The following is a 21,357-nucleotide window of genomic DNA, read 5'->3' as shown; positions in this document are numbered from 1 at the left end:
AAATCAGTATCGATCTTTTCTTTTGTATTCAACTGGAAGAAAAATATATTTGAAAAAGATTACTAGCTGTAAGAAAAACACTTCCCCTTGAAAATATTTTGGTGACGGCATCCTGAACACACTGCACATGAAACATCATGTGTGGCTATAGGTAGACGCACCTCAGAAGAGACAGTAAACAAAACCTCAGCTTTAGACCCGCTGCTTAAGACTCACAGATATAGTTCCTGTGATTCATAAAAATAGCAGGAAGATGTTATGGATACAAATCTCCTTTCCCTCTCATTAAACATCAGGCAGGGTATTTCAATCACATGACTGTCAACTGAAACAACTCATTGAGCACAGAGAATAAAATCAGCCAGACAATCGGATCCTTTTGTCTGACTGATTGACATAAATTGGGATGGAAAAGCAAAAATCAGCATACAAGATTTTTGGGGGTAAGATCTAATCAAGCAAAGCTTTTTTAAAAGTGCCCTCTCTCCTATTGATAGCTAGATGCACAGAGATGATGGGCAGCTTGCTGATTTTGAAGTAACATGATTGGACCATAAACACCTCACTCCTGACCTGCATACTTTTTTTTCTTCAGAAAGATTACGCAAGTATGACATCCCTTCTTGTGGGACAGTCAGGAGCCGGAAGTAACATTCTGCTAGCATTTTAATAAACAGCACCAGTTCACACGTCCATGCAATCGTTCCATCTCTTCCACTAAAAAGATACTTGGATACACCAACCACTGACAACCACCAGAATATAACATTATCAACACTGAACTAATGAATTCTTAGGAGAGTGATCAGAGAAGCGGACATAGTCCATTCCCAAGGCCATCAGCCGCTGAGCTGCTTTCTAAGCATGTTCACAATAAAATTGTGACTTGCAAACTGTGGTTTGATAAAAGCTTAGCTTGATTAAAGCTGTGACCTCTGAGTGCAGACATTTGGTTCTTTGATTCCAAACCAGGGTTTCAAACTAGGGTTTACATCTGGTTTATAATACTGAAAGGGCCAGAGAAAAGGAAAACAAAAAAACAACCAGTCTATGCATAGCACTGAAATAAATCTGTTTCTTAGTTGCTTTCATCAAGTCTACCGTGTGGTTCTTTCAAGCCTATAACCCCTTCATAATAGGCCAAGTGAATGCTGAGTGGCCTCCTGAGTCCAGGCATTGCCCTCATTGAGGACTAGAAGAGTAAGTGGTCGCAAAAGCCTCAATTATAAAAACAGAAGTACGTAGAGGGGAGAAGAAGTGGGTAGGTGTGAAATTTAAGTCCCCGGTTTCTAGGTCTGGAAGTGGGGTGTCATCACAGGAGGCTATACTGGTGGGCATATGTGGCAGGGTATTCTGGTGATGTCAATAACAGAGATCTGTATCTCAAGCCCTTCATTCCAGGCCTTCTGGAAGCTGCTGAAATCTGCATTGCTCTGGAAAGCTTTTAATGAGTTTACCCTGAAATTTTATTTGGGTTTATTGTTGGTTGACTTTTAAGAGCCCCGTGGCGCAGAGTGGTAGGCTGCAGTACTGCAGTCCAAGCTCTGCTCATGCCCTGAGTTCGATCCTAACGGAAGTTGGTTTCAGGTAGCCGGCTCAAGGTTGACTCAGCCTTCCATCCTTCCGAGGTCGGTAAAATGAGTTCCCAGCTTGCTGGGGTTAAAGGGAAGATGACTGGGGAGGGCAATGGCAAACCACCCCGTAAACAAAGTCTGCCTAGTAAACGTCGGGATATGACGTCACCCCATGGGTCAGGAACGACCCAGTGCTTGCACAGGGGACCTTTACCTTTACCTTTTTAATTGACTTTTATTTATTATTTTAATGTTTATTTAGTATGTTTCTCTACTGGGGTCTGATGCTTTTATTGGGGGGGGGTGCTGTTATGAATTGTTTTGGTTCCAGCTCTTGGTTTCGTTTGCTTGTTGCTATGCTTTACCTTGTTGACTTTTCTATTTGTTTGTTTTTTAAAGTCCTCAATTTTTTAAAAAAAAAACTCTCCCTTTTAGTCAGAACTGTCATCATTTGAGCCACACTTCAGCTAAACTACTGGGGCTCCTACCTCATGGATGGAAATTTTGCATCAAATAATCGATGGTGTAGGAGGACAGATTGTATCCTGAACCCCCAACCCCACCAATTTACTTGCATGTAAATGAGTTAACCCTGGCCTGGATAGCCCCAGGCTAGCCTGATCTCGTCAGATCTCAGAAGCTAAGCAGGGTCAGCCCTGGCTAGTATTTGGATGGGAGACCTCCAAGGAATACCAGGGTTGCACCACGGAGGCAGGCAACCTCTGAATGTCTCTTGCCTTGAAAACCCTATGGGGTTGCCATAAGTCAGCTGTGACTTGATGGCAAAATTGTGTTTAATCTCCAGTCTTGTTATAGTAATGTAAACCTGTGCCTCAAGAGCTCTTTTTACAGTTTTCGATGTTTGTTCTTTAATGAAGCTCTGGAAAATTCCAGGGTACCTTACGCTGCCACCTTGGCATTTGAAGCTTTTTTTTCTTTTCTTTTTTCAAAAAGAGTCAAAATAATCAGATGAATATTAAAATACACACATACCCCTCTCTCAAATATGCATCAATACACGTTTTTACCCAACATGGTTCACCAGCCGAGTAAGTGGGTCCAGAGCAATATAAACCATTTCAGGATCACGAAGGAAAACAGGGAGACACGAAACATACCTTGGGCATGGATGAAGACGCCCTCCTCCTCCAATGTTGCAAGTCTCTCTTTCTTCTGCTTCAGGACATTCTTTCCCAGCTCCTACGGCAATATGCGTTATATTCCGAGTTCTGCTCCGGAATCCTGGTGACAGATCCCCTGAGTGACAAGTCTTTGAGCAAGAGCTCCATGAAGACCAATCTGATGTTTCACAGTCTTTAGGCATAACACAGGACTGAAAGGTCAAAGGGGTGGCCTCTTGCACACAAAGGCTGTGATAAGAAAGTATTTGGTTAACATAAAAACCTGAAGTCCACAACCTTTCTATCTAGCCAAATTGGCAAGTTACTTTTTTTGTCAGGCCTTAATTCGGTCTCTTCTTGGCTAACAGAAAGCAAGCAAGGGGGAAAGAACCATGAATTTCTACTTGTTTGCAATGCAATATAAGATCACAATATTGCAACAGAAGAGTGTGGGTACACGAAAAGAACCCTGGTGATTCTGCCCCACAACTCGAGGGCTGGTAACGCATTTATGATAAAGCCAGTGCTTAGAAATCTCAACACATGTGAAAAATATATGGAAATGCCATGCATAGATTACAACCTCCAGAAATAAGTTTATTCTTAACATAATAAAATCTGAATGTAGATTTTTATAAATGAAAGACAAGCACAGTAAGTCTTTTCTTCATGATCTCATATTATGTTACATTTTTATAAGACGATCACAGCATTTAATTACACATAATGGAAGGTTAATAACATTAAATGTAGCATAAAATTACAAAGGTACTAAAGGGTTATTTCTGCTTTGTAAACCTCAAACTAATTTCATTGATATATGTGTTGGTATGTGCTAAATGAAACACGATCCTGCAACTAGGCTATTTAGAAACATGGGAACATTTTCTACAAAGAATAATATAATTGTTGCTGGGTGGTTTCACTTGTTAATTGCAAACATTCAAAGATGATCAGTTGATATTTCATAATTAGTAGTTAAAAGTGAGGATGTTTAAGGGGCAAAGGATGTGGAGGAGCAGGTACAACAGCACTCTTTTTCTGTACTCAGTATTAAAAGGCAGAAGTTTTCAGTAGCTGCTTAAAAGTTGGACATGTACACATACATTGTTCTCTGGAAATCATGCAGGATTAGTGGTCTTGCTGCCTGCTTTAAGGATTTGCTTCCACTATGCTCTGTGCATATATTTCTAAAGCAGATGTTTTAAAAGATGTCACAAGTCTCTTATCGCAAGGAAATGTAACCTTGACAGCAAAGGCTGTTTAGGGGAGAAGTGAAATAATACATTATCTTTAACAATTTTGTCATTAGGATACATTAAGTACATGCTTTTTAATTCAGGCTCCATACAGCAAGTAAGTTGTGGGAGCAAGCGAAGCTATCCTTTACTTCAGTGCTTCATGCTGCTCCTACAACAGTTCAGTGATCCTCAAGGGGGGGGGCAGTAAAAGAGCCATGCAGCTGCAGAAAAGCCTGTTCATTTTAACAGCAAGAAGGAAACAAAGATATATACCTTAGTGCGGGAAACCACGTAGAAGAGCATATTCCTCAACACACACACACTTAACTAAACATGTTTCTAGAACTGGCATACATTACTGCAGGTAACGTAAACTTGTATTGTTGCTTTAAAGGAAACTCAGGTGGTAAAGCATTTACTGCTTACCCACAGAAATCTTCAGAGTCCAAAGTTGCTTGACAAATGGAGTGTGAGAAGCATATCAAGATTGAGCTTGAATTTGTAAACCGCTTAGATGGTTCATTCCTGGGAGTCAACATGATACACTTCAGCATATAATTATAAATTGTCTTCTGCATGATGGCCCTCGTAAGAAAACAATTTTACCCTTGATGGATAAAATGAAATCTAGCCACGAAACTGCCATATGCCGGTTTTTAATGAACGACTCTATCCCTGAAGTCACTTTAAAGGTGGCGGAATTTTTGACGGAAGTTGTCAAGTCTAGGATCAAAGCTTAAATCATATCTATATGGGAAATGTATGGAATGAGAATTATTGTGTACCGTCTATGCTATGTTTCTGAGAATATGCCAATAAAGGTCATTTGATTTGATTTGATACTGCTTACCCAACAAAATATATTTCTAGCATTATTGAGATAGCATATGAAATCTGTTTTGAATATTTCAAAGTGATGTATAAATGCAAACGATCAAACATGCACACCCTGTTTGAAAACTGATGGAAAGGGGAGAAAAAGGGAGATTTCGTAAGTATCATTACTAATAGTGTACTATCCTATAGGTGTTCGTGAGACATACTGGAAGAAGCCGATCCATGAAGCAGTCCCCATTCCCTAACTGTCTATAAACCATACTGTAACTTTGTAAACTGAATTTAAATGCAGAAATTCCTGTTGAATTACAAGCAAACTAGAACTGCAGCAAACATGATTAGAAGCAGGTTATATTATTTAAGACCACATCATGTGAGACAAACCTCAGGATCCTCCATGATAACCTGAACTGCCTAGACCAATGAAATACTTTTTGCCTAACCAATATGTATACACAAAGGTCATAAACAAGAGTAAAGAGCATATTTGTACCTCAGTAATTGTGCAAAGTTTTCAGCAACATTAATTAAAAACTATGCACCCTGCATGCAGTGGGGACCCCTTGCCTTTTCCTTGTGAGTTTAAATTAAGTCTGACGTTGAACAGATGTCAGAAGATGAAATGTGCCGGATCCGGAGAACCTCCTGAACCCAAATTTCTTCAAAAACATCTAAAGTAACTGAATATTTTTTCCTAATCTAAAGCCAGACGTAAGTGATAAGATATTTTACATTTAATTCTTGAAGATGGGAAAGTAGATATTTTCAGTAAACGTAAAAAGGAATGTTAAAATCCATGGTGGCTGAAGGGAGCCTTCGTAGCACGAGGCAGCAAACCGTGTGCTGGGAGGAAGCAGTGATGGAGGGCCCGGCCCATATGCCCAGTTTGTTTGGGCTTGTAAGGCAACTCATCGGCCTCTGTATGAAACAGCATGCTGGACGAGATGAACCCACTAGCAGCCCGATCCACTAGGCTCCACTTATTTATCTATTTTCATACTTCTAGCCCAGCCAGGCCAGGCTCAGGGTGGGGGTTACAACATTTTAAATGTTACCCTATAACAATAAAATATAAAACCACAAAAAAAAACAGCTCCAATTAATTTTAAAGAGGGTCGCCATATATAAGTGTTCACTGCAGTAGATGATGCCAGCCATAAACAAGAACTCGTAACCGGTTCGGCTATCCACCCTCAAAACAGATCAGTACACTAAAATGAGAGGGTGGGGAGTAGGGAGGCCAGCTCTGATCTCACTTAATCTTGCCTGCGGCCGTCCTCAACCATAAGCCTGGCGGAATAGCTCTGCCTTGGGGGCCCTGCAGAATTCCTTCAGGTCCCTGATGTTATATTCTTTCGGTTGAAAATACAGGCATCCGTTCTGAACACACTAAAAGGAAACCAATATTTAGCATAAACTGTACACAAAGCGTAAAGGACTTTCTGACGGGGGGAAAAAAGTGTTACATTCCACTACCGTGTTAACCCAAAGCTTCTATGGGTGTCAGTAATGATGGATATAAGCAGAGGCGGAGCCCAGGTTGCCACTGCGCTGGCAGAGAAGGAACCAGAGATTTCCACTAATATCCGCTCTCACAGTGCCCTCTACATTGTTCCTGGATGTCCCTTGAATTCCCCAGGAGCAGAATTTTAGGAGGCTCAGGAGACTTCTGCAGGAGACAGGAAGCAGGGAAGAACCACTCCACCAGTTTCACCCTGCTGCCAGAAGTTGACATCCAATCCACAGAGGGACATAATTACATTTTAATAAAATGTCTGTACCTGTTCTTTGATGAATATATCCTTCTTTTGTACGTTTTTCCCCCTCCAGGATTTCATGACAATTGCTGGTAGCAAGAGAGATCATCATACCTGCTCAATGATCATTACACTCCCTTATCCTGTGCCTATCACCTGAGCATGTTCATCTCTAAAAGCCAGTGGGAGGCATTTTGTCTTTCTGGCATTTGGTGATCAGAGTTAAGCAAGTTAAACATTTCAGTTTTTTTTTTTTTTTTTACCTTTCTTCACTACAGATCAAACAATTTTACCCCTGGATTTAATTATTTGTACTGGTGTGTGTGGTGTGTGTGGTGGCAATAATAGCTTAACATCTCTACAACACTTTCCAAGACATGCTATGCAAAACTTCAGGGGCAAAGATACTGGTAGCTGTTGACCAGTAAAGAAAGTGGCCTACTAAGAACAACGTAAGTTCTATAATGAAAGCTGGTTTGGACCAGCTCTGTGATTTACAAATTATTCCCATACAGTGGACCTAACCAAAAAGTTATTCCCGATTTTAGTATGTCCTATTAGCAGTTGGACCCCTTCTCCTGTTAAAGGTCTTCATGGGGCCTCTAAGGGTGGCGTCAGAGCAGGGAACTATCCCCCCCAAATGGATGCCCCTCAGAGTTTTGGGATCTATCTCGTTGTTTTCAAACCTGGACAGGAAAGATTTGACAGCTGACTTTTTCTCCTGGCCAAAAGATGTGCCCTGGCTTCACAAAGAAAGGGCTAGTTAGAGCCCTTTGGGTCACCTCAGGGTGCTTTAATCAGTGCTCCGAAAAGACCATTTCCCACCAAATCTGCATCCAAATGGTCCGGGCATTTGCATTTACGAATCTTGAAAGCTTTCCTAACTTTGGTCCAAAGCCCAAGAAAAGCAATTATTTTTGATCTCTGGCATCCCTGCCATAACACCTCACATCACCTCAGGACCCATTTTAGAGTATAAAACCCGGTCCTTTGACCTTGGTATGTGTGTGTCTTGGATCCGTGCCTCACACCCCCACTTGAGTGTGGGTCCTCTCTCTGCTTCCAAAAACACTGGCCGTTTTCTTCCTTCATGTGCTGCTTCCGCAGACGTTCAGGACTAGTAATTATCACCCTTCCCTAAATGCTACCCACCCTCTTCCCCTTTTCCTATAGTTAACTCTTGTACGCTTTAAGTATGTATGTTTTACGGTTTCAAGTTCATTTTATTTTATTTTGTAATAAAACTCATTTCTGTCCCGATAACGGCTTCTTCATTTTTAAGAGTTCTCACCTGGGACAATCTTGGTATTATTGATCCTGGTTGACCCCCACCCACACTCACTCTGCCTCCAGCTAATTTCCCCATCTTAACAGGAGACTCCCTTCCTGGAGTAACAGTCCCTGACAGGGCCAGATTTAGGTTTGATGAGGCCCTAAGCTATGGAAGGTAATGGGGCCCTTTATATGTCCAGCTGTCCTTTGTCAACAACAAATTGTCGCTGTTTTTTGTGTTGAATATATGCTATATGGTAATTTATGAAGAATGTAGGCATCCTATATATAGAAATGAGTAAACCAGTGATATTTTAGGGAGCAGGCTAGCAGGGGGGGCATTACTTACATCATAGGAGCCTACACAACACAAAACACTGTTGCTGTATGTAGGTTTTATTTTATTTGCTTTTTATCTTATATTTTGGAAATGTACATCCAGGTTTTTTTCCTTTAAATTTTTTGGGGGCCTCCAAGAGAGTGGGGCCCTAAGCTATAGCTTGTTTAGCTTATACGTAAATCCAGCACTGGTCCCTGAATATGTGTGAGTTGCTGCCCCACCATGATGTTAACAGACTTTCAGTGGTAGTTTAATATGAATAAAAGGGTCTTACCTCAGCATAACATTTTTCCCATCACGTCTTGTACACCTCACCTGCCTTGTTTGATAACCAATCTCTATATCCAAAGACTTAGAACTGAGGTGGAGTTTAAACCTGTGGAAGTTTTGCACGTTCTCAACCACTTGAAGTTTGAAAGTGCTTCGTTCCGTAGAATCCGAACTGAAGTCCAACATAGTTCTCCCAATCATATTCATTTCTTTAAGGTGAGGCAGTCGGCATTTACTCCAAGATCCAACTTTAAGACTGTAGGTATATTCCTCTTCCCCGTGAGAACAAGAGATAAAACCATTGCAAGTCCTTGATTCAGTGAGATTCGGACATTTAGCTCCACCATAAAGTGGAGGAGCAATAACAGAACGGGTTCTATGCTGTAAATGCTTTCCACACTGTCTCCTACACACCGACCAGGAGGAGAATTGCGATACCACACAATCCCGGGGACAAGGAATTAGGCAAGCTTGTTCCATAGGGGGCTGGGGGATGAAATGTTCACAGATCTCACTTGCAACAACGGTTCTGTTCAATTTTTGTATGCACTGTACACTTCTGTGCTGTAATCCATGCTGCGCAGTTACGCACTCTGAAGTCCGTGGCTTGACTTCACCATGAGCAAATGGAACAAGAACACACATGTGCCATTCTGAAACTTCCCACTCAAAGAGTTCAAGGTGCCAGTCACATATTTTAAAGCAGCTCCGCTGGCTATCAGGCCTATCGCTTTGTTCACAGTTTGAATGGTGGGTCGTCCAGCCTTCTGAATGGACACACCAAACTACACGACTCTGAACACCACTTGAACCACAGTCACCTATGCATCGACCCCAATGACCTAAAAATAGAGAGAGAGAAGGGATGAATTATTTAAGTGAACCATGCCCACAGTATTATCACATGAAGCTACAAAACGAGTTCATGTTCAGACACCTCACTTTCAGTCTCATTTATCGTAATGGAACTAACCGATCACTGAGGAGACAGGCAACCACAATGCTCCCAACACGTAACTACGAGCAACGAGCTTGATCCACCAAGACAGGAACAATTCAAACAAGAATAAAGGTACAATAATTGATTATAGCAAACGATTGGAACAAGTTATTTTATTTAATTAATTAGAGAAACAGTTGTGGCAATCATGATGTAATTCCTTTTTAGAAACCGCCGCCGCCCAGCAGAAGGCGGGGTGGGGTGGGGGTGAAGAAACTGCCGCCACCGCAAAAGGCACGATCAGGTGGGGTGGGGTGGGGAAGAAGCCGCCACCGCCGCCACGCAGAAGGCGCGATCGGGTGGGGTGGGGGGAGAAGGCGGGACAGCCTGCCCATCAGCTGGCCGGCGGGAGCGCACTGGGAGAGGGCCCGGCAGGCGAATTACCGTATTGAACCGAGTATAAGCCGAGGTGAGTTTTTTAAGCCAAAAATCATGGCTGAAAAACTTGGCTTATACTCGAGTATATACGTTATATCCACCTTTTCCCAAAGACTTACACAAGCAATAGAATCACAGTAAAAACATCTTCCAACAGCTTCATTGCTCTCCAGAAAAAGCTCTTTGAAATAAGACAGTCTTGCAGGCTCTGTGCAAAGCCAGCATGGTATAGTGGTTAGAATAACATATGGGAGACCCGGGTTGGAATCTCCATTCCATTTTAAAAAGAAGTCCATGGGGAACCAGGAAATTAAAGGCCAGTCAGCCTAACATCTGTCCCGGGCATATTAATAAAAACTGTAATCAAAGACAGAAGTATAAAGAACACAGAGGAACAAAGCCTGCTGAGGGGAAATCAGCATGGCTTCTGCAAAGGGAAGTCCTGCCTGGTGGGAGAACTCCAGGTTTGATTTAAGATGGATTTAAGAACTGAGTCAGAGAATTACTGAAATCTAGAGATATAGCTTTAATAGGAAAACAGTGCTCATAATGTGTGTGTGTATAAAGTGCCGTCACGTCGCAGCCGACTTACAGCGGCCCCTTTTTGGGGTTTTCATGGCAAGAGACTAACAGAAGTGGTTTGCCAGTGCCTTCCTCTGCACAGCAACCCTGGTATTCCTTGGTGGTCTCCCATCCAAATACTAACCAGGGCTGACCCTGCTTAACTTCTGAGATCTGACGAGATCAGGCTAGCCTGGGCCATCCAGGTCAGGGCAGTGCTCATAACAGGAAAACAATATTAATCATAATAGGAAACAATATGCATAAATAAATAATAATCTGTGCAAATGGGAGAGCTGTACATCTAAACTACGGTTTGTCATAGTATTTCCCAAAGAATCCTGGGAGGTGTAGTTTGGTGAGTTGCTAGAAATCTGGGCTCTGCTATATTATTTGAATGATATGCCCCCTTAGGGGAAAAATACATTTCCTAGAAGTTAGAGAAGTTGAGGTAAAGCTACTTTTAATACCAGGGAAGTTCAAAGGTGTGAAATTGAAACTGCATACACACAAGTTATAAAAGGTACCTCTAATTATCCTAACATCATCAGAAAGGGATTGCTTTTAATACTTCAGTATACAGAAAATGCAATTATACTATCTTAGAGGATTTTACACATTAATCAGCTTTTTTCTCATTATCATATATACTTCTCAGCATCTTCAATTAGAAACAAGCAAATGGCAAATATGTTTTAAAGCTCATTTGAAAGCTAAAAAGGCCTAAAGGAACATGAAAATGTAATATCAACTTACACAGAAATATTTTTGAAGTATAGAATGAATGTAAAAGAAAAATATAAAGCAATAGTCTAAATGTAAAAATAATTTAAAACTGATTAAGAAAACAATTTGTAAATAGGAACAATAAATATAATAAAAATATAAAATAACTGAATCACCATCAAAATAACTAAAAGCATGTTAAATCAAAGGTGCCTTTTTTCTTGTATTCTTATCAGAAACAAGAACTGCAGCTACACATGACACCAAAGGACAACACAACTATGAAAATCCATGATTGGATCTTCAATACTTTTACTGTTAAATATCAGCCAGGGGGATATTCATACCAGGCCCACAACCAATGGGTATTATTTCTCCTTCATGTCAGTCTTAAGCAACTAGGCGTTAACTTAGTCTTTTCTTTAAACAATTGGTATCAGGACATGTAGGTGGGAGATTAATGCAGCTATTACATTTAAAGTCTTGAAATTGTTCAAGGCTTTCTATTCCTTGGCTCCTCCATCAACCAAAAGGGAGACTGCAGCCAAGAAATCAGAAGGAGATTGAGACTGGGAAGGGCAGCCATGAAGGAGCTAGAAAAGACTTTGAAGTGTAAGGATGTGTCACTGGCCACTAAGACTAGATTAATTCATGCCATCGTATTCCCTATTACTATGCATGGGTGTGAAAGTTGGACAGTGAAGAAAGCTGATAGGAAGAAAATAGATTCCTTTGAAATGTGGTGTTGGAGGAGAGTGTTACGGATTCCGTTGACTGCCCAAAAAACAAATCAGTGGGTTATAGATCAAATCAAGCCTGAACTGACCCTAGAAGCTAAAATGACTAAACTGAGGCTATCGTATTTTGGTCACGTCATGAGACGACAAGAGTCACTGGAAAAGACAGTCATGCTAGGAAAAGTTGAGGGCAGCAGGAAAAGAGGAAGACCCAACCAGAGAAGGATTGACTCAATAAAGGAAGCCACAGCCTTCAATTTGCAAGATCTGAGCAAGGCTGTCAAAGATAGGATATTTTGGAGGACTTTCATTCATAGGGTCGCCATGAGTCGGAGGCGACTTGACGGCACTTAACCCACACACACAATGCATTTTTGGGAATGTGCAGTGGGGGCCCTTCTATGGTAGTCATGTTCAAGTTGTTCAAACATGGACTGAACAGCCCATCAAACGTTCACCTCCAGAGATCATGACACATGATGTGAGCCAAACTAGTTGGTGATTGAACACTATTAGAGATGACCTCCAGGTGTACAGGCTTGCTTCCATTTCAGGAGCACTGTCCCCATGTTCCTCTGCTTCTCCAAGACCAGTGTCTAGAAATGAGTAGAAAATGACTCACACTGCACTATGAAATGGAGCACCACATCCATAATAAAGGACAGCACCTCAGAAATGGAAGAAAGGGTTAGGATCCAAGCTACAATTCGCCCCATTGAGGCAAATGTACAGGCTTCCCCCAATGAGTAAATATAAGCTCCAGGGGATTGTTTGGGTTTCAGAAAGCAGCAGAAAGAAAAGGTTAAACCCCGTCTACAGATCCAATCTGAATTAGCCCACCTATCATTATTTAATAATAAACACCATGCTGCAGATTTATTCATAGATCTCCAAGTGTCTCATCCAGTTGGACCCTCAATTAGAGACAGATCATATTTTTGTTTGCAAATGGAACTGAAAATTCTTACTCAAAGTTACAACCATCTTACATAAATTGGATTGAGATTAGATCCAAAGATGGCCTTCACAGAAGAATATATTGAATCCAAGTCCAAGGACTGGATCCAACCTAATATCATGGAAAAAATACTGAACACACATGCATATATTCTAATCAGGCTAACCTGGGCCATTACAAAGGACAAATATGATTTTAGACTGGACTTCCAAGAGATTACACTTTCCAAACACATTTTAAGCAAAACTAGTGGAACTGAATGTACAGTCAATCCCCAATGCAGCCCTCAAATCTCTTCTACGGAGGAAGCACTGAATTTATTTACACATTCAGAACAAACACGTAGTAGGATTCCTCTAATTTAGAAAACAGATGATGTTATTACACATTTAAATCCTCCCTTTCTCAAAAAGCCGTCTATATGTATACCACTACAAAGTCAGGGAGAACCCTGATTAGAAAATTCCACTATACAGATTTTTTTTCCCAATGGCCATGGAGTGCTTCACATAGAGATCCATTCAAACATTAATTTCTTGTTTCCCTGTGCAGCCTGAAATGGTAAATTCCTGGTATGCTGAGCATGCAGACCAGTCCAGCTCATCAGAGAAGTTGGCAGTGAGAGTACTGAAGCTAAGACTTACAATTCCAATATGGTTCTAGTACGTATGTAATCATGTACTTTTATCGCACTGTACTGAATTCAGCAAGAGCAGGGTAAAGGAGGAAATGGGTAACATCTCCCTCATGCTGACCTCAAGGTGATAGTCTGACATCTTTTATCTATAGCCCAGAAACAACTGTAGTTCTGCCAAGTAAGGAGAGTGATCAAGAACAGTGCCGAGCCTTGAGTAGGAACAATGCTCAGCGGATTGCACTCAAAAGGTTGCCAAGATCAGGGAACCATACTTGTGTTTTTAATTCATGCATACCAATATGTTCAAGCAATATGGCAAATTACAAGAACAAAATCCCTTTCTCCCACTAAAATGGCTGCAGAATAACAACAAACTGTAGGATTGGAATGGAACCAATTCCCTGCGTCCCCAGCACTGCTACAGCTAAGGCAACTTGACAGATGCCAGGCCAACATTCTTTTAAGGAGTAGGGGGGTTTCACAGCTTGTCCAAGCCAATGCAGAACATCTCTTAAGAAGTTTTTTTTTGCTCTACCATTTAACCAAACCGTAGCTTAAACCATCACTTCTTAGTTGCTCCGCTCTGAAAAGCTTAGATTGAGAAGCAGACGTTCAACTCAATTCAAAGACAACAAAAAAGTGTTTGGAAAGTTCTCACTGAGAGCAGATTCGACCATTGCACTAACCTGAAAGGAACAGAAGCACAATTAGCTTGTGCTTTTTTTTGTTCCTCTTGTCATTCAAAGCAGATTTTTCTCATGTCTTCTAGCAAGGAGCAGTACAAGTTCCCAAGGCAGTGGCAAATTGCACCTTCCCACTAATTGCACCTTCCCACATCATAAGTGCATTGGTGAAGCTTCTGATAATGGATTTTCTGAGGGTCACACAATCTGTGCAATGGGAATGCCATGTATGGAGCTACATATGTTATGCACCATCAAGTAGCTTCCAACTTATGGCAACCATATGAATTAACAACCTCTAAAACATCCTATTGTTAACAGCCTTGCTCAAGTCTTGCAAGAGCCATGGCTTCCTTGATTGAGCCAATCCATCTCATGTTGGGCCTTCCTTTTTCCCTGCTGCCTTCAACTTTTCCTAGCATTAGTGTATTTTCCAGTGACTCTTGTCTTCTCATAACATGACTAAAATACAATAGCCTAAGTTTAGTCATTTTAGCTTCTAGGGACAGGTCAGGCTTGATTTGATCTAGAGGACACTAATTTTTCTGTTTGGTGGTCCATGGTATCCATAAAACTCTCCTCCAACACAACATTTCAAATGAATCAACTTCCTGTCAGTTTTCTTCATTGTCCAACTTTCACACCCACACATAGTAATGGGGAATACTATAGTATGAATTATCTTGGTCTTGGTCGCCAGTGATACATCCTTACACTTAAGAATCTTTTATGAATCCTTCATGGCTGCTCTTCCAGTCTCAATCTCTTTCTGATTTCTTTTCCCTTTTGGTTGATGATGGAATCAAGGAATAGAAAATCTTTAACAATTTCAATTTCCTCATTGTCAACCTTAAAGTTGTGTTATTCTCCAGTAGTCATTACTTTTGTCATCTTGATGTTCAACTGCAATCCTGCTTTGGCACTTTCTTTTTTAAACCTTCATCAGTAGTCATTTCAAGTCTTCACTATTTTCTGCCAGTAATTTCTGCCAGTAATTTCTGGAGTTCCCAGAGAAGTTTAAAACTTAGTTTTCAGGAACTGGGAGAAAGCATATGGGAAATAAGCTTCCTCTCTCATGTTCCCATTCCCTCAAAGGGGGAAGGAAACTTAGGCCTTTTATGCAATGACGTTTCCCCACAGTCACCCCTCCGACTACTTCAGGGTTTCCTTTTGATTATGCATGCCTTTTTTGCCCTTCAGAGGTCACCTCGCTTTCCCCGCGGGTTTTGCCCCGTGTTTTCCAGATGCCATTTTAGCCAGAATCTGGAAAATTCAGGCAAAACGCGTGGCGACAGAGAGGTGACCTCTTATGGGAGGGAAAGGCATGCATAGTCAACAGGAAACCCCAAAGCAGTCGACGGGGGGTGACGTGGGGAAACATCCCTGAATAAAAGGCCTAAGGCAAGAAAAGGTTCTGAAGAAACCAGAGATTCATGTCAGAAAGGGGCTGTATGTTACTGAGGGAGGGAAAGCAGCTAGGAGGCTGGTTACAGCACATAGCAGGATATAGAAAGCAAATGAGATAAAAGCAGTAATGAATGATAGAAGCAAGAAGTTAGAAAAAGAACAAAGGAAACTAGTTAGACTGAAGGGACAGGGAGTAAAAGGAGGCACAGGTGGGTTAAGTCTAACTTAAAGAACCCTTTTGGTTCTTGGTTTTAATTTGATTTTAAGTGGCTGTTCTGAGTTTGATTTTAATTAGTTGTAATTGGCTGCCAGGGGGTTGGCTAATTATTTCAGTTTTACAATGCAATCCTAAAGGATGTTAGTTTTCTTAGGACCGCGCTCTTAGCTGCGGTTGTTGTTTATTCCCAGTTTTGGTTTTTGTTGTTTTGGGGGTTACAGGCATCATTCCGCCTTGAGATGTGATATGATTTCTCTATGGCCCACCTTAACCACTTTAGAGGAACAGTGGTATAAAATTATTTAAATAAATAACTACTCAAAACGATTCACCCACTGCTTTTCCCTGTTTAGGTTTCAAGCACATTGTTTTCCCTAAAAACGACACATTTTCAAATCCCATTGGGAGGGAAGAAACCACAGGGGCACAATCTGGAATGAAAAATGGTAAGTAAGAGTTAAGCACTTCCCTCCTAATAAAGAGAAATATCATCAAAAAGAGTTATTTAGGCTAACCCATGGGGTTAGGTATCCTCTGGTAGATGATGAAGTTTATTTTTTAAAGATTTTTTATTGGAATGGCAGACATTCCCCACTTCCCCACCCCCCAAAAACCCCATACCACAAACTGTTTGAAATTTCCCTCAGTTTCAAAAGTGTGGCACAGAATTCTGCCATTTGAGAAACAAAAGCATAAACAACCCTTAAGCATGCAGAACTAGATGAGTGGTTCTTTGGAATGAATGCATATATTCATATAAAGGGCAAAAAAAAAGTAATGGCATCTGGAATAGCATAAAATAAAAAAAATATGCATCAATATTGTGAATTTCAAACATGGGAATCTAATCTAAGAATAGCTTTTATGTTTATTCCTAGCAAATTCAAAGAAGAGGTAATGTCTTTCTTTTTTAGTCTACTTTGCAAACCTGCTTATAAAAAGAGAAGCGCACAAGCCACACAATACAGAGAACCGGCCTGTAAGACAAAAGACAAAGGCAGAGCGATTTGTTCGAAATGGAATTCAGTGAACATAGATCAAGAACCTCATTGTTAACCATCTTTTTTGCATGTTAGAAACTTTCCGATATTCCGCGATAATTTGGGAAAGTATTTACTAATATAATGATTTGCTAAAAATCCATTGCAAAGCAGTCCTGTCATTACATAGTTATTTAGCAGCGGCATGCAACTTGCAATCATAAGTATGACTACCACAGAAGTTCAAAATTATATTCTTAAAATTATAAAATCAGAATCTTCCCTACAGTCAGAAATTAAAAGGATTTAAAAAAACCCTTAAAATTATACTATTTATTTTCCTAATAAATGAGATAGGACTTCATTCAGCTTGGACACAGTTGATCACTGTTTCTGTATTATTAACACAACACACTTTCGACGCTTAGGTGATTGATTAGGCCAGTGGCACTCATTAAGAACATAAGAAAAGCCCTGCTGGATCAGACCAGGGCCCATCAAGTCCAGCAGTCTGTTCACACAGGGGCCAACCAGGTGCCTCTAGGAAGCCCCCAAACAAGACGACTGAAGCAGCCCCATCCTGCCTGTGTTCCACAGCACCTAAGGATAATAGGCATGCTCATCTGATCCTGGAGAAAATAGGTATGCATCATGACTAGTATCCATTTTAACTAGTAACCATGAATACCCCCTTTCCTCCATGAACATGTCCACTCCCCTCTTAAAACCTTCCAAGTTGGCAGCCATCCCCACATTTTGGGGCAGGGAGTTCCACAATTTAACTATGCGTTGTGTGAAAAAATACTTCCTTTTATCTATTTTGAGTGGCTCACAGAGAGCCACACTCACAAATGCCATCTGTAGGGTTGCCAGCCTCCAGGTACTAGGTGGAGATATCCCACTATTACAACTGACCTCCAGCCGATAGAGATCAGTTCACCTGGAGAAAATGGCCGTTTTGACAACTGGACTCTATGGCATTGAAGCCCCTCTCTTCTGCAAACCCCTCCCTCCTCATGTTCCGCCCCAAAAATCTACAGGTGTTTCCCAACCCGGAGCTGGCAACCCTAGCCATCTGTGATGGTCAGGAGGCTGTCTTGCCCCTGAAGGGAAAATCAGCCACTCAGATGAGCCTGTAGGAGTGATGCTCCAACATCCGAACATTTTCGAGAAGAGAAGATATGGAAGAGTTTAAAAAAACTTGGTCAAAGGCCATCGCTTTTGGGGATCAACTGGCAAAAATGAATTTTACAAGTATAGTTAATGAATGATAGAAAAATGTTGTATAGATAATGATAGTTTGAGATTTTTTTAAGTACTGTCAGAACACTTCTCCAGAAGTCCAGGGGTGGTGGGATATTTTCACAAGGTGGGTGGTGGGTGTTCGGGCACTGTTTATTTAATCATATTATATAAGAAGATGAAAAACAGCAGTCTAAGTGCTCGTTATTTGTATTCCCTGTATTTTTGTATTTTTGTTTTTAGTTATTTGTTTATATGATTTTAGTTATTTGTTTATATGATTTATAATTTGTGATGTTTTGATATTATGTTTTTTATGTTATAAAAATTAATAAAAATTATTAAAAAAAGAGAAGGGGAGGAGATGTTGGAGGGAACAGAGGAGAAGGGAGAGTTGAGTTCTGCCTCAGAAAGAGAGCTGCAACAGCTCAAGTCTGGCTCAGGACAAAGAGCAGACAGAGTGAAGGGTAGCTCTGCTGGTAGTGCGGCAGAGCGGTTTAGTTCTATCTCTGGGAGAGAAGAGAGTGCTCATTTGTTAGGCCTGTCTCTGGGGATGAGCAGACCTTGTACAGTTTAGCCTGGGGAAGGGCAGACTGGTGTGGGTGGAATCTTGTGTGGGAGAGGATCCAGCCTAGTGGCTAGTCAATAAAAGTCTGCTTGTGAAACACTGGGCCTGGAATGCAGTCTACATGTAAAACCACACAGTTGATGACAGTCTGCATTCCAGTGTTCTTAACAAACTTATTGTGTATACTATATATAATTATTTTGTTACAGATGTTATAAATTCCAGCTCAACCTTTGAGGCTCCTTGTACTCTTCTGGTTGAGTTCTTTCCCCCCTTTTTTGGTGTTAAAAAAGATCCATCCGCAACATGACAGAGCCTCTAGGTTCTAGCTCCTTCTGCAGCATTTGCACCATAAGTAGGGCCTCCTAGGCAGTCCTTTTGTATTACCTGAGGCAGAAGGAATGGGCCAGGTAAGCCCAATACACAGCATGAAAACTGCAGGGATCCCATCTCTCTTGAACCAGGGCAACCCCATATGTTCCAACTGTTCCTATTTATTCACCAGAGATGGTGCTTGTTTTCCACTGATTGTCAGCCACAGTTTGGCCTGTTAAAAATGTAGTGTGAATTGCTAGAGTTGAATTATTCTTCACTTGCTTCCCTAGGTCTCTATAACTTAAATGTCTGAGCAGGGAATGAATACACCTTGCCTCTTTCAGAACACGTATGTGAAAATATGTGTGGCATGAACTCTAAGTTGCCATGCATGGCATTTTGCATATGGAAACGCAGCCAAAAAAAGAAAACCCTTTCTGGTTTTTAAATCAGGAGGGGAGATGGTAGAGCAGAGCACAGCATGCAGGAGGTAGACAAGAGTTTCAGAAAATGTGTAAGGGTAGGGTCCTCAGGCAGTGATCCTTGGTATATAACTGGGAAGTGACAGAAGGTATGCAATCTAGCCATCATGGGAAATCCAGGTCCCATGGTACTTTACATTGCTAGAGTGTATGTGTGGGAGTGAAGGGTCCAAAGTCAACGGCATGCAGACTGAGAACTGTGACCTCCCGGCTATTCCCAGTCCCTCTGGGGAAGCCTACTAACGGTCAGAAACGTGCCACTATTAAAATTCAGAATCTAGATTAACTTTTCAGAGAAAACCACAGGCTTCTGCACCATAAACACTGCATTCACAGCAGTCATCTGACTATGTGGGAAGATGGGGCAGACTATAAAATAATACTGGTATAGAGCAAGATTGTAATGCATTAGGAAACTTGGCTGGAAGAATAAAACATGATACATCAGATGTTCATTCTTGACATTTCTACTTTGATATATAAAAATGTTCCCGGCAGAATCTCAATAACTTAACTAGATGTAAATATGATTGAAATAATAGATTCACCTATATCGTTGACAATAATAGCCAGAAACCTTTCATTTTTCCTCAGATTGTGTTGAACGATTTACTCATGATCTTCCATTACTGAAAGCTTACAGCAAAAAAGAGAAGAATGACAATCCATCTTTTAAGAACATTTATTATTCTAGGAAAATGGTGGAAGTTTTAAAAATTGGGTTAAACACTCACTACTAGCTGTGAATAATTCAAGTTTCAAACAGTTTGTGTTAAGGTTTATTTTTATTAAAAGAGTCCTTTGCCAGTGTTTCTACAGAATATTGTAAGATTTCTATTTATTGTATTTTAGCTTTCTTTTGAATGTCTTCGTTTACTTCGAAATAAATCTAAAGCCATGATTACCAAAGTTGGGGCAAAAATATTTCATCTGGAAAAAGTTGGGATTCTTGGAATTAAATTGTTTTACATGTCACCCATTCCAAGTGATGTTATCAGGAACACAAAAGAACCTAAAAACCTGAGCATGCATAGCAAAGCCATAGGAATTGTAAATCCCACTGTTCCTGACTTACCTACTAGAGATATCAAGGCCCACAGTGATATATTTTCAACTGTTCATGTCAATGTAGTAAAATGAAAGCCCTGGCACAAATTGTTATTTATTTACTTTCTTTTTTTTATTATTAAAAAGCAACTTATTTACATTATTTATAGTCAGCTTTTCTCACTGAGTCTCAAGGCAGCTTGTACAGCATAAGTCAATATAATCAAGAGGATGAGACATCCAGTAAACAGGGCAATAGAATTTGGACAGCAAACATCTGAAACCAACCAGATATGGCCATCTTGGAGAAAAACCAAGTAAAACAAAGGTGCAGAATTTATTCCTATGAATTCTTGGTGCCTTTTGACATTTTGTTAGACACCGCAGCAAACTTACCTACAATGCCTCATTGCTCTACTGAATGTTCACTGATGGGAGCTTAAACAGAGTAAAAATCTAAGATCTTTCCCACTGAATAGTGTGCTTAGCAATTAGCAATTAATTAGATCCTTTTAAAGGACATTTAGAGCACTTTTTCTCCATAAACCCAGGATCAATTTCAAGAAACAGCCGCAGAGAGGGAACAACAGTGTGCTTAGATTTATTAAAAACCAAATGAAATGCTTCCATCCCAAAGCCACAGTAAACTGATATTTTCATTATGTTAGCCACAAAGAGATAGCTTCCTGGACTTTTTCCAGCCTAATCACTTTAGATAGGAAATGGGCCCTATGGATAACAAAGAACACACCTTAGACTTAAGTTTTCACACTGAATCTTTGGAGAGAGGTCTGGTTTGGGCCTGGAGGTTAAGCCTGTGTTGTGGTCTGACCACTATCTCCTCAAGACATGGGTGAATGTTGCTCCGCGGAGGGAAGGGATCAGTTAAAATGGTCCATCTACACATACTTATGTATCTGCCTGGTTTCCAGAATGTTGTGGGGAATTTTAAGATCCCAATCAACAGCATTGTTGAGGCTGCCATGGGAGCATGGGAAAAGAAGCTC

At 40.7% G+C, this 21,357-nt stretch overlaps 1 protein-coding gene across 1 annotated transcript in view; it reads right to left on the bottom strand.

The window, feature by feature from the left end:
• Window positions 1-21,357, bottom strand: part of THSD7B (thrombospondin type 1 domain containing 7B) — a 466,994-nt gene that overhangs the window by 337,856 nt on the left and 107,781 nt on the right. The window contains exons 2-3 of the mRNA XM_056861246.1: window positions 8,417-9,254; window positions 2,693-2,944 (exon numbers count right to left, since the gene is read on the bottom strand). Of these exons, the coding sequence (XP_056717224.1) occupies window positions 2,693-2,944; window positions 8,417-9,254 (1,090 nt within the window). The remainder of the gene's footprint in view (window positions 1-2,692; window positions 2,945-8,416; window positions 9,255-21,357) is intronic.

Source organism: Euleptes europaea, chromosome 15, assembly GCF_029931775.1.
Source record: "Euleptes europaea isolate rEulEur1 chromosome 15, rEulEur1.hap1, whole genome shotgun sequence".
Lineage (NCBI taxonomy): Eukaryota > Metazoa > Chordata > Lepidosauria > Squamata > Sphaerodactylidae > Euleptes > Euleptes europaea.
Note: the sequence above shows the minus strand (reverse complement) of the source record. Positions and strands in the feature narration are given on the sequence as shown.